We start from the raw sequence: 15,043 nt of genomic DNA, 5'->3' as shown, positions 1-15,043 counted from the left end.
TTCTGACGTGCATCAAAATAGGGAGAAAAAACTAAACAAGAATGAATTTGTAAAAAATTAAAATTTAGAAAGACATGAGACACACACCAACACCAACATTAGTTGTTTTAGCACCCGAATAAATTTATATTATGAATGTATAACATATATGTACAAGATACATTAATATCCTAACTCTAAATATATGTAAAACACAAAACACTTGTCAGCCCATTAATTGGATCTTGTTAAGATTAATGTTGATTTTTAGTTTTATAATGTATCTTAGCTGATAATGTATAACATTTTAGTCCCAATAATGTAGATTTTCAGTTATTTTTAGTCAATGTAGCTCGACTATGCTTATCATAACTATCCAATCCAATTATTCAAGGACTGTGATATGTGATGTGTTTTATACAAAGAAGGTATAAGAATCCTAATTAGATGAAAGTATAAATTGCTCAGAGCATAGCCTATTATATTCCCCCTATGTAGCTCCACCTAGATATTTAATTGGGGCATGCATCCTGTACTTAAAACAGAGAAATAGTAAGAAGATGAAGTTTAATTAAAAAATGTGTTTTCTTAGCTTTTCTTATCAAACATTGGATAAACTAAAATAACAAGACGTTTCTTCACTTTTCGATCTATCAAATACACCCTAATATAAGTATATATAATATATACACGTATACACAGTACTTCGAAGCTCGACCTTTAATTGGTTAGTTTGATTTCATTATGGCTTAAATCAATTTGTGCTGTATAGTATATATGCTGCTTTCTCTGTTCACTATAGTCTATATATAACTAAGGAGCTACAACAGACATATGGAGTAGAATTTATAAGCAGTGTTGTTACTTTATTTGAAATGGGAGCAACATGAAGTTATAAACAAGTAAGTACTCCCACTCATTAATTGAATCAATGGAAATTCTGATAGACTTGTACGAACAAAAGCAAGTGACACAAATTACAAATTCAGAACTAATACAACCTAACAAATTCAATTCATTTTTTTTTTCTAAAACACATATACACATCTCACTCATATATATTTCCTCACCTAAACATCACATACTAACTACCACATAAATTCTTAATTACAAATCCACAAATGCCCCTTAATTCTACATCTACTCCAGTTTACTAGATGAATCAAGTATATAAATAAATGTTACATACATACATATATATATTCACACATAATTCATATAAAAACCGAGCTGCTGCCATTATCAAATCTAGCATCCTCCAGATAAGAGGCTACACCGTTCGAGTAGTCTATGCTCATATCGAACAAGAATCCATAGTCACCCTCGCACTTGGTCTCGATCATTCTGTGATTAAGATTGGAGGCCAATGGATGAGTCGCAACATCCTTGTCATGCTCATCCGGGCACATATGCATATATTCGGGCGATAGGCCGAGGGAGGTGCTAGGGTTATGGTTAAGGTTAGGGTTTTGGGGTTGATAGAAAGAGGTGATAATGTTTTGATGAGCATCATTATTGAGCAAGGCATGTTCACTTGTTGGTGATGCAGCCAAATTAGGAGAAGTGTCACCAGCTGTAAAATGATCATACAAATTTTGTGGGTTGCTACTTGATTTATAAAATACTCTGCATAATACCCAGTCTTCCTGTGAATGATGCCACAAAATATCAATTTGGTTAGCAAATTTGTTACACATAACTTAAATATGTGATTTTTTTTTTGGCAAAAATAAGGTAAGTACATTTTTCTTCACCCATGAAAGTGGACATAGAATATTTAAAGTACAATTCCTTTAGTATTTGACAAGCTTTGTGCTAACGTAATATTTCTTGCATACTTAAATTATAATAAATGGATTATTCTGTTCGAAACAGTGTCCTGCGCATGTTTATTATTAAGATTAAAGTAAAACATGAAAAAAAAATTGGGTGTAAATGTAATAATATCGATTCAGATTCTATATCCAAATTCCTAGTAGTTTCCACGATTCAAATTAAATATAATAAAAATAATATTTTTTATGATAACAAGCATTTATAAAAATTGAAGCAATCTGAATGCAGAAAATATATTCTAATTATAGAATAATCAATCGTAATAGTGAAACGAAATTAAACGCTATTTATAAATCCTAATTGATATTTGTAAAATCAAACAAAAACACATGCTAGAACTTTAGATTGAAGAAAATAATTTGAAAAACTAACATTGCGTGAGTGAAATACCAAAAAATGGGATAGAATTAAGATTTCAAGTACTATAAAATAGAGGATCTCATATCAAAGTTAGTTTTTTAGATAGAATTAATAAGATAAAAATAAATTAAATTATTTACTAACCTTAGGAGGCATATGAGGGTTCTCAAGGCGAAATTCATGCATGATCCATCCAGTTTTAACCCCATTGGGTGCCCTATTCTTGTAAAAAACTAGAGTTTTTCTCATCCCCACAATGTCCTGGCTGACCGGGTCGAGCACGGCCCGGTCCTTGCCGGTGGCCTTCCAGTAGCCAGAGATTGTGGCCCGGTTGGTCCTATATCCGGTTGCATATTTCCGATCACGGAAGCTAAAGAAGAACCATTCCTTTGAGTTCAATTTCGCCATATCTGAAAATCACCACATTGTTAAAAACTCAGAGCTTGCAAGAACATTTAAAATTAAATTTAAGTACAACACGTGCCAGTTATGTTTGGGACATGGAATTGGAAACCTAGTATCCTACATTAGCCTCATATATATATCATTATATGTTGTTTCTTTTAATGTGATGAAAGTTATGAATCATCATAACAGATTCTCAAGAGCAAATACTCACATTAATTTAATCAACAAATAAGTGTCGTTATCGACAGTTCTTGGCTTCTCCTACAAGCTCTATAATTCATGCTTCATCACAAACTTTATTAAAGTAAATTACTCCCTCCGTCCCATTGAAGATGACCCACTTTCCTTTTTAGTTTGTCCAAACTAAGATGACTCATTACTTAAAATGGAAACACTTTTATCTCTACTTTATTCCCTCTCTCTTACTTTACTCTCTCCTCTCAACACACAAAATAAATTTGCATAAAATCCCGTACCGCCCAAGAAAGAGGTCATCTTCCTTGGGACGGAGGAGGTATGTACGTTTATGTATATACATACGCTTGTATGTCATGTCAATACGTATATGTATTTCTTTTCAAGTGTACGCGACTTATAACCGACATGATTTATTGCGTCAGTAAAATAAAACTTTGCATTCCTAATAGTATTATTTTGATAGCGACAGCCGAAAGGAATATTTAATTTCTTCACTAGCTTACCTTAAAAGAAATGATATATTTTCCGAAAATTGATTTATTATTCTAATATAAAAATCACTAAAAGAGTAACGAGAAGCATTCAAACCAGAGTGAAAGCACAGAAACTGTCAGTCCGGCTCTATGAACTTATATTTCTTGAAAAAGAGAATAGCCTTTCACAATTGATTAACTTGTCGAAAATAGGAAAGAGATCAACTTTAAAATCATTGTTTAAGGTCATTAATCTTCAAATTGAATGAATATATCAATTTATTAAATCTTTTGAAATACCAAAAGTAAAAGAATAAAAACTCGGAAGTTCCTGAAAAAAATTAATGATTCTCACATGCTCATAGATCCGGAAATAGGACTGCAAATTCTTTAGCATTAATTACTACACAGTGTCCAACTCTTTAAGCTGAGAAAATCCCAATTTAATTGGCGGACAGATATATTCATTTCTGGATTGGCTTTTATTGTAGTTCTTTTCAAAAAATACGAGATAAAATGCATGCACCGTATAATTTCGACTTTGATATTTTGTTTTTATATATTTTTCACAGAAGAAGAAGAAGAAGAAGTGATATGGAGTATCTATTTTTAATAGGTAAATTGGTTAGACTAAAAAATAGCAAAAAAAAAAAAAAAAAAAAACTGAAGAGGTGATAGACATACCAGGTAGCTGCCATGGCTCACAAGTATGAAGATCGATTTCAACTAAAGTGCCTCTAAGAAGTTGCTCGTTTGCAATCTTTTTTCGAAGATAATGGCAAACCAGCTCTTCATCACTCCGATAAAACCTAAATCCTGGTGGCAATGAATGCCCGATGTCTCTCAGACCCATTCTAACTAGAGAGAGAAAGAAAGAAAGAAAGATGGAGCAATTAATTTTATGTGGTTTTGTGTGTTGTAGAAATATATATGGAGTATATTTATATATATGAATACAAAAAGGTTGATTCTTTGTCAAGAAAAAAGTAGGTTTTTGAGGGAAAAAGGTCGAGCAAGCTTTTTCCGTTTTTCTAGAGAGCGGTGGAGACAAGGAGGTTGGCAAAGTCACGCGTTTATGTATGTATATATGTAACTATATTTGATGAATGATGAATGACAAATTAAATCCAAGATAAGTTTTGAATTATTGTAGGGGTTGATGCTTCTTTAAGTTAGTTACTGCTATATAGAAAACCATACTCACAAGAAATTAGTGTTTATGTGGACATCAGGCATCAGGTTAGAGAATGCTTAACCAACTAATCTAGGATAATTCCAAATTATTTTTAGCCAGATTTGCTACAGGACATAACAACCCCACTCCTCAACAACATTTAATGCTTCATTAATATCATCCATATATATATTTCTAAATAAAATATTATAGAGGTAATTAAATGCTACTACTACTATTCTTTTCCGTTGTATTGCAACTTTGCAAGGCTGCAAATAAATTCGGATTTGAGGAATATTGTTGAGTTTGAGATTTCGAAGAGTCATTTTTCATGTGACTCAATATAGGGTAGGTACTCCACATTTTTCATGAGTCATTTTTCATGTGACTCAATATACTATAAATAAGTCTTCCATATTACAAGTCTATGAAAAGAGACTAAAGTATTGATACTCACAATTAATGAGGGACTCTATTGGATTTGCAAAAAAAGCTTCCATATTATGTTGCATTATATGAATAAATGTAAGAAAATGATTTGTAACTTTTTTAAATGTTTAATAAATTGTTCAACATATTTGGGCCCCATATAATACTTGGGTGGGGGGCCTAGCTCCCGTTATTTATATCACAACAACTTATTCAAAAAATGAAAATACGATCATTAAAAAAAAAAAAAAAAATAGTTGGTTGGGGTTTAGCTCTTCCCCAGCTTTATTACTCCTCCGTTAAATAGAGGATCGATTCTGTGCAAGTCAGTACATTAATTAAAAAATGCAAATTCGTTGCATGAATATTCTTATTTATTTTTTCTGGAAAATATAGTTTCAGCCGTGGATGACACATACTCCCTCCGTTCCATAAAGATTGTCTCACTTTGACCGGATACGAGTTTTAAGAAATGTAATGAAAAATGAGTTGAAAAAGTTAGTGGAATGTGAGTCCTACTTTTATATATTAATTTTATAATAAAATGTGAATATGAATGGGTTAGTGGAATATGAGGTCCACTACCAAAAATGATAAAAAGTGAAATGAGACAAATATTATGAGACGGACAGAAATGGAAAAATGGGACAATCTTTATGGGACGGAGGGAGTATTTAAATACCAAATTAGTAAATTACGAGAAAAAGGAGAGAAAATATATCTAAAATAGAAGAGAGAAAATGAAAAAAAAGTGATGATAAAAATAAAAATGGAATTAATTTTAATGAATAAATCAAAGTAGAAAATAAGACTGACTGTTCACACAGGAATTTTTTTAATAGATAAATTTAGTATTCTTTAACTTTTAAATAAATCAAAATTGTATATTAAGTTATTTTTATTATAATTTATTTAAAAAAAAATCCTTACGTGGCACCCAACATTATGCACTCTTTTATATTATCCACAAGAGATTATCTTAAGAAATTTATTACCATGTGAACCAGCTAATTTGATTAGTGGCATTTGTATTTATGAAATAAATATAATGATTGCATATATGTATTCCTGGTACCAAATAATTGAGGATGAAGCGATGTGATGATGTAGAATGCTAATCATAGAAAGAAGAGAAGTCCATTTAAGCTAAAATCTCAATCTACATCACCTAAAGTGTGGGCCTCAGAATGTTTCTGATATGGAGTTTTCCAACAGCGATGACTCTCCCTCTCTCTCCCTCACTCAAACACACCATTTACACATTTGTATGAGCAATAATTTTGCTGAGATATCTATAATTCTATACTAGTTAATCCAGATCAGACTGAGAAAAATTAATGTACTAACTATAGTTATCTCATCTGACCCATATCTATAATTAATCAGCAGATATATTCCTTAGTTTGTGTCAATGTTCACATTAAATCATTTTCATAGCCCTAATTAAGCAACTTAATACTTTTGCCTAATTTATTTTGGTTGAATAGACAGTTTTTACACCATATATACATATCCTAGAAACCTCAAGAAAAATGATTTTTCGATATCCTAGGAAAAATTATTCACGCATGTACCCATTTCTTCATGATATCATTTATCTATGACTCGTGAATGTCCATTTATTCTGTCATACTATAATTAATTTGGTGATTGTTTAATATATAATACATATGTCCCCAGAATTCCGTCGAAACTATGAACCAAGGCAATAAAATGAAAATTATTAATGACCTAATTAATTTTGGAGTGTACAGGAAATTAATATTAATAGTCAAAATAATTATGATTAATTATAGTCATGTTTAATTAGTAGGTTACCATGAATGTGGCAGAACTTGCTAATTATGTTGCTATTTTTTCATGAATATAATTATATATGTACTCCGTAAACATCATACTTGATGACTCGTACGTGGCCTATAGTTATTGTATAACTTAGATCTGCATGTGATGTGAAATGCTACACAGCATCAATAATTTCATTCCAACATAAATAAGGTTAGGGCTTATTTTGTACCACAATATAAATTACAAAACACATTTCAGGCAACCCTTATCCAATCTGTTTATTGGGTAGCAAGGATCACATGCATTGCAAGAATGTATGTCTTTTTGCCATTTTCGACCTACTACATGTAAAGTTGGGTGCAGACGCAAATCGCTTTTGATGAATTAATTTGATCTAAATAAAATTAATTTATTTATATAAATTGGAAACTAGTTTAATTTTAGGTCTTAGCATGTGTTTGTTTGTTGGGGGAGTGGGTCTGGATAGCAATCAAACTCAGAGCATTGGTAGCACCGTGCTCAACGCTGAAGCATCGAGCATGGGCTTGCAAAGTTGAGAGCATGTGAGCGTACACGCCTATGCGTTCATGAGCTTGTCTGCCACCGCATTGTCCGTTGGACAATGACAATGAGACACGTGGCATTTACGGGCGTTTTCTAATATAAAAGGTTCAAATTTTATTATAAAATTAAAATTTTCAACAACTAGGTTTTTAGACTTGTAAAATGAGACTTCCCCATTAGGATAAGCCCATTGAGATTTAGACCAACTTTGTCAAGATTGTCGATAGCATAAATACTCAACATTTAAGGTTAAATTGCTAAAAGTCATCCCCAATTCAGCCAACTAGAATATCTCCTTTGCCAACTAATTCTCATTATTAATTTAAATTAATACAGTCACAAATTTTGTTCTTGTTGCCTTAGCTTCACATTTAATTTAAGCATTCTATTGTTCAAAATTATTAATACTATTAAGTTATAAGTATAAGTTAAAACATAGAAAATGCTTTTTTGAAAAAGAAAAAAAAATAGAAACCAGACAAGAACTGTGGGCCTGTGAACCTAAACTAGTGGTTCACGACTCTGAACCGGAGTTGTGAAGCCCCTTATGGTTCTATTACATTTCCAACATTTTTCAAACGGGTACCAATAATTTTAGAACCGTGGACACCTCTATCTGTCTTCAAACGGTATGTCGTTATATAGACAATTCCACATATATACAATAATGTATGTGACAAAGTAACAAACACTGACTCTTGTGCTTCGCACCCACTACAAGATGGCTAACCCACAAGTCTAGAAATTATGCACCATCTACAACTAAGTCTAGTCGTGGTGGAAAAGCGACTCGAGTGAGACCAATTTGATCAAATTAGAAGCGCATAATCTCTATCAATTATGGGCCTTAAAGTTCCTCGAGGCTTAGGAGAAGGTGCGCTACTACACGACGTGGCAGGCAGCCACGCACAAGGGAAAGGAGAATGAAGCCAATGATCATATCTTTTGTTGCGAAGGTCTAGAAAGATGAAGGAAATCAAGGAGAAAATGCGATAATCCATTGAGAATGTATTAGCGATGTACTACAACGTCATGTGTGGAGACTTGTTAAATGAGAACAACATACTCGAGGCCAAATTGGGATGCTTATAGATGTATTTTTTAATTTCTATTTTTGATAAAACTTTTAGTTCTTTTAATTCATTCATAAATTAATTGAATTTGATGTTATACTTTGAAAAACTTAAAAATTGGAGGAGAAAAAATTAAGTGAATAATGCAATGCTCAATATCAGTATTCTTAATATATGCTGTACTTACTACGTAGTTATAAATAGTAGTGAAAAGTACATGAATAATGGTATTAAATATCGAATCATATTCATAAATTTTGATTGATCATGATTAACTTTTACTCTGGAGATTGGATAGTAAATCAATTAATGACAACATCATTATTTTATATAGATTAATGATCCATAATTACTTTAACTTCTAACTTTTACAGTAATATTTATTTATTTGTTATGGCCTCCTATAAAAATATTATTCCATGGCTAGAAGTATATACTACACCTAGTGGATTGTGTATGAGTGTGTTAATTAGGTAGTATGTGTGAAATTAGTATGTATGTGTACATGGGATGTTGGTGAAAGAGTGACGGCTTCTTATTCCTTGGCATCTTGAGATTGGAGCCAATAATTGTATGCTCCTTAGTCTATTTTGAGATTATTCACCTCCATAAGTCATGCCCACACTCACCATAATTAAAGGGACCCCTTCTCACTTGTCATTTTCACACTAAATCATTTCCTTTTAACCAATCACTAATGTATACATATATATTATCCCTTCATTTTTTTTCTTTTTTATAAGTTCCTATCCTTTTCAATTTTCATCAATACATATCGCTACGGGGTAGTATAGTTAAGAATCGGATCATTAAACTTGCTAATTAGGAGTAGTATTCAGTAATTAATATATCAAGCATATCACGATAGATAGCATTAATTACTAATGAAACCCTCTTTTTGATACATAACGTTCGGAATCGAAATTGAATGTATGATTGATATAAATAATTATAGAGTGAACTATAAAACTAGTCCCTGGATTATGGGTTTATCTCGCTTATAGTTCCTGGACTTTAAAAATATCGTCAGTAGTCCCTGGACTAAGGGTTTATCTTGAAACTGGTCCTTTTGGCTTTTTTTGGTACGAAAATACCCTTTGATATTATTTTAGGGGGTTTGGGCAATTTGGTCTTTTTACACTTTTAACATTTTAAATCTGATATTATTTCAGTTATGTACTAACTTTGATATTATTTCAAAATTATCATTCTTCTTCCATTTTGTTATCCTTCACTGAATTTGTTTTTTTTTATTTCAATATTAGATTTAATTTTATAAAATTAAATTTAATATTTAGATTTTTAAATATCAATAAATTTTTTTAATGAAAACTATTAATTCATGGACACTATAAATATTGATTAAAACTATTAATTTTTGTTATTTAATACTAATATTCAATTGAATTGAAGAAGTACAGGAAAATAATATTAATCATGATGGAAAAATAAGAGTTATTCTATTTAGCCTCCGTTCGGTTATTATAATTGCTTGTTATTAAATATTATGAAGTTGACTAAAAATTTTATCCTACTAAAAATTTTATATATGAGTATTTTTGTTGAAATTTTCTAGTAAATTTTGATTGTTTTCAAATTAATAAACGAAAATTATATTAGTCTTACATTAGATGCATATTTATTTCAGAAAAAATTGTGTTATATAATCTATTTATGATTAAAGCTATTGTATTAAATATTGATTAAAACTAAGGCGTTGTCATACCTTATTGATTACATAGTACTATACACTATCAAATATTGATTATAACTATTATTTTTTGTTATTTAATAATTTTTATAATTAAAAAAAAATTATTGAAATTTAAAAATTAAAAATTAAAATTTTGTAAAATTAAATCTAATATTGAAATAAAGAAACAAAGTGAAGGATGGCAAAAGGGAAAAAGGATGATAAATTTGAAATAATATCAAAGTTAGTACATAACTGAAATAATATCAGATTTAAAATGTTAAAAGTGTAAAAAGACCAAATTGCCCAAACCCCCAAAATAATATCAAAGGGTATTTTCGTACAAAAAAAAGGTCAAAAGAACCAATATCGAGATAAACCCTTAGTCCAGGGACTACTGGCGATATTTTTAAAGTCCAGGGACTATGGACGAGATAAACCCATAGTCCAGGGACCATTTTTGTAGTTCACTCATAATTATATATGGATTCATTAGGTCGACAGAATGTTATTTTATTTAAAGAAAATATTTCTTTATTATTTGAATATGTGAACAATGCATTTAATGTATAAGTTACTGTATTATTACTAATTTAATTGCATTGAAAAATATACAAATTTCGTCTCTAGGATTCGAATCCGAAAATACATTCATTTAGATTTTTACGTTCCAAGGACTAAAAATCACTTCATCACGTTCTCGCTGAGTATATTTCTATATAGGTATATGTGTATATTTTGCATATGATTTCACAAGTTTATAAGATATATATGTTGCATATTATTCATGTTACATCACGATACAATAAAATAGTACTCTGTATTTCATTTGTGGAGCTTATATACACTCTCATTTTAGATATTCAGTCAGATCTGCAATGATCAATGTATTACAAGATTCCGAAAAGTAAGGACACTCATTCAATCAATATAGTTTGGAGTATTGAGAAAAAAATTGTGAAATGGCCCGAAATTTGTGATTTTAATTAATTTGCCAGTTAAAACTTTGTTCTAATTAAGGCCCTCCATGCTCAGAATCGATTTTTGTTGTCAAATAAGCAATTCTCGTGTCTGCTACAACATCAGCCACATTTCAAAGACAGCTCAAATTTTCAATTTTATCATTATTTTTATTATTGTCTAATTTTACATATTTTTTAAAATTACAATGAACTGAAAAAATGCTTAAAATAAATAAATTACTTGATAATTCAAATATTAAAATTAAATGAAATTAAAAATTATTTTAATTAATTAATTAATTAAAATTTCATAATTAAATACTAAAATTTGTATGCTTTAAACACCTAATTAAACTTCAATTGTTATGTGCACCAATTTTGCAACCAAATCTTATTGAAGTTGGTTGTAAGGGGGAATCTACCGATATTAATTTTATTGAAATTGAGATGGACTGAGCTATTATGCACTAAGATACATGCATATATGTGATGTGATGATTGATACCACGTATGAATCATTTTCACTTATTGCCTAGCTCGCTTGTAGCACACCGAGAGTCCTCTCAACATTCTTCCGTTCAGCCTCATGTCATTGCATATAATGCCTTTTTAGATCATTAGACATGCAATCGACTTCACGAGATATCATCTGCCAAGTAGTACTTCGTATGGTATCATCATCGATTGATCGTTAATTTGACACTCGGGGCCCTACCGGCGTAAACAACATTGAGAAAAGGCAATCAGTTGAGGACGTTGACATCGTTGTTCGACTTGGCTACCAAAGAATGCATGTCAGACTCAAAGACGCTGGTTAGCAACACCTTCGAGGTTGATGGTCGCATGCTAGCCCTTGTAGTCATTGGTTTACACATCTTTCCATATAGTCAGACGATTCTTCCATACCCAGTGCACACAGTCGATGTTATTGAGCATATTGGAAAAGCCCTAAATCCTCTCGTTTAAATTCATCAAGAATTGGCCGTCCATAGTGGTTGGCCTTCTCTAATAAGAATCATGAAAGGCCGCCACGACCACGAGAAAAAATCTCTTCACCAAATAGCGGTTGGTCGAGACCGCAACATTATGTCATCTAATTGGTCTGGCATCTCTTCGTAAGCTAGCTACGTAATTGTCGTTGGGCACTTCTATAATGTCGAGAACCCATTGCGTCCAGAATATTTTGCGCGCTACTAGAAATAATCATCGTTTCCTACAAATGTGTTCGCAATGCACAAATACATAGATATGCACATAAATAAATACTATATGTTCAATCAATGATATTAGGTCATCCACAACGCTATCTCTTATCCATCTCTTAACCCCCTCATCTGTTCACTATTCACGGGCCCCACTGTACTTTTTTCACTCATCTCTTAACTAAGAGATAGCACCTACATCCCTCCATCTCTTAACTATTCATTCAACTAGTATCACACCCGTGCTATGCACGGACTAAGGTATTTTAAACATTGATTTAAGATTATAAATTAATTTACATGATAACATTAATAACAAATTAACTATGCATGGTCCACTTTATTCTCTTCAAATATGAAATATTTTTTTAAATAATAAAATTATATGAGGTCTTAATTATAAAGTATTTAATAATTAATATCAATGATACATTCGATTAAAGTAGTAATTTTATTAAAATAAAGTTGTGATATACAAATGATGAGTTTATAATAATTTGTGTCACAAATTTCAGATAAGAAAATTTCACTGTATTATATAATGATAATATTGAAAACTGTACATAAATATAGAAAAAAAATATATGTGGATATAGCAAGTTTGAAAAAAAAAATCAATGTACATTTCCATATTTTTAATAAATATGACCACAACCCACAGGCGTGTAATCCGTTGTTAATTTTTCTTAAATTACTAATTTGCTAACTCATCAATGCAATGTATTAAAATGTCAACACGACGATACTGAAATGTCAACGCAAACTTAAGTTGATATTTTAATATATTATATTGACATTGATATTTAAATGTCAGCACAGTTTATTAAAATGTCAACACATTGACATTTTAATGTGATCATGTCGAGATTCGGCTAAGATATAAATACGTAAAAATAATATTGTACATTATTTTTGTAAAATAGAAAAATAACTCTGACCATGAGACTAAAAAATAAAGCAAATGTACATCACACAAAACAAATAAAACCTAAGGAATGTATAATTACCACTTCTACTAATGAGATTTAAGATATTATTTATCAAAAGCTATAATTTAAGATTACACTGGTTAGACACTTTCTAGTCGAGCTTCATTTCATCGCAATATAGTGACCCTATACACTAAAAACCCAAACCTTGAAATCTAAATCTTAAACCCTTAACTTTATAATATACTCACCATGGCCAATAAATGATCCAAATATCAATAAAAATTATCCCTCTATCACAGTTCAATTTTACTTTATTGATCACTTATTCTATTTTGGGGGTTTTAGATCTGTATTCGATATACTCCATTACACTCGGTCGGCCTACTTGCTAATCCTTACTGATAGTAGATGTTTTTTACCTGAATCTTGGCGGTAAATCTGTTTATATACCCATATCAAGAAAGTGCTTTACAATAGGGCTATGTGAACAGTAAACAAAAAAAAAACTTGCTTGCATTCATTTAAGCATTCGTTTAAAATTCCATAAATTTAAATGTCAACACATTTTATTAAAATGTCACCACAAATTTGTGTTGACATTTTAATGTGATCATGTTGAGATTCAGCTAAAATATAAATACGTGAAAAATAATATTGTACATTATTTTTGCAAAATAGAAAAATAACTCTGACCGTGAGACTAAAAAATAAAGCAAATTTACATCACACAAAACAAAAAAAAAACCTAAGGAATGTATAATTACCACTTCTCCTAATGATATTTTAAGATATTATTTATCAAAAGCTATAATTTAAGATTGCACTGGTGAGACACTTTCTAGTCGAGCTTTATTTCATCCCAATATAGTGACCCTATACACTAAAAACCCAAACATTGAAATCTAAATTCTAAACCTTTAACTTTAAAATATACTCATCATGACCAACAAATGATCCAAATATCAATAAAATTCTCCCTCTATCACAGTTCAATTTTACATTGTTGATCACTTATTCTATTTTGGAGGTTTTAGATCTGTATTTGATATATTCCATTACATTGGGTCGGCCTACTTGCTAATCCTTACTGATAGCAGAGGTTTTTTTACCCGAATCTTGGCTGTAAATATGTTTATATACTCATATCAAGAAAGTGCTTTACAATAGGGCTATGTGAACGGTAAACCAAAAAAAATCTTGCTTGCATTCATTTAAGCATCTATTCATCCAATGGTATTATTTATTGGAGCCGAAAATTAAATTAAATTATTTATATTTTATTCATATAATTTAATATGTGCATTTAACTTATAATGTACAATTAACGTAACTAAGTAGAAACGTAGTAGAACAATGTAAAAGATTGTGCCACTAAAGTTGCAAGTCAATCAACGTTTAGTTCACTTTTACTACTCAAATCAATCTTCTTGTAATAGGAAAAAAAGCTCAAAACATGTAGTACTATATTGTTTATATATTTAAATACCATTATTTCATTTACATTATTATGATTAAGCGTTTAATTATTTAAATACCATTATTTTTATTAATCTCTTCAATTCCAAAAATTAAAAATGAAATTGGCACTAATTAATATTAATTGTCAATCAATAAATTATTTGTCATTAATTTTGTGCATCTAATTTTATAACAGTTTTTAGATATCGTATTTATGTTAAACGGCTAAGCTACCTCCTTAATAATTCTTTCTAAGCCCATGATATATCCAACTACAACAACTTCATAAAGTAAATAATTTAACACAATTTGTTTATTAATTGTATTTATATATTAAATATACTAAAAATTGAATACAAATTTCACTAACTTTAAAATAAAAATATATTAAATATATAATTAACATTTAAATATTACATAAAAAACACCACAATGCTAATACTATAAAATAGCTAACATTATTATAAATATCATGTCATATGGAGTATTATATAGTTTTATTGTTATAATATGC

General features: G+C 30.2%; 1 protein-coding gene across 1 annotated transcript; it reads right to left on the bottom strand.

Annotated features, from left to right (window-relative positions):
- Positions 1-971: 971 nt before the first annotated feature.
- Positions 972-4,232, bottom strand: LOC125207749 (NAC domain-containing protein 21/22-like). The gene is made up of 3 exons (XM_048107225.2): positions 3,939-4,232; positions 2,320-2,585; positions 972-1,625 (listed from the first exon to the last, which is right to left on the bottom strand). Exons 1-3 carry the CDS (start codon positions 4,105-4,107, stop codon positions 1,194-1,196), a joined length of 867 nt encoding a protein of 288 aa, XP_047963182.1. The 5' UTR covers positions 4,108-4,232; the 3' UTR covers positions 972-1,193.
- Positions 4,233-15,043: the final 10,811 nt, after the last annotated feature.

This window comes from Salvia hispanica, chromosome 6, assembly GCF_029641045.1.
Source record: "Salvia hispanica isolate PSC_SH4W2 chromosome 6, Shi_PSC_v1, whole genome shotgun sequence".
Classification (NCBI taxonomy): Eukaryota; Viridiplantae; Streptophyta; class Magnoliopsida; order Lamiales; family Lamiaceae; genus Salvia; species Salvia hispanica.
This window is presented reverse-complemented; position numbering and strand designations above follow the sequence as displayed.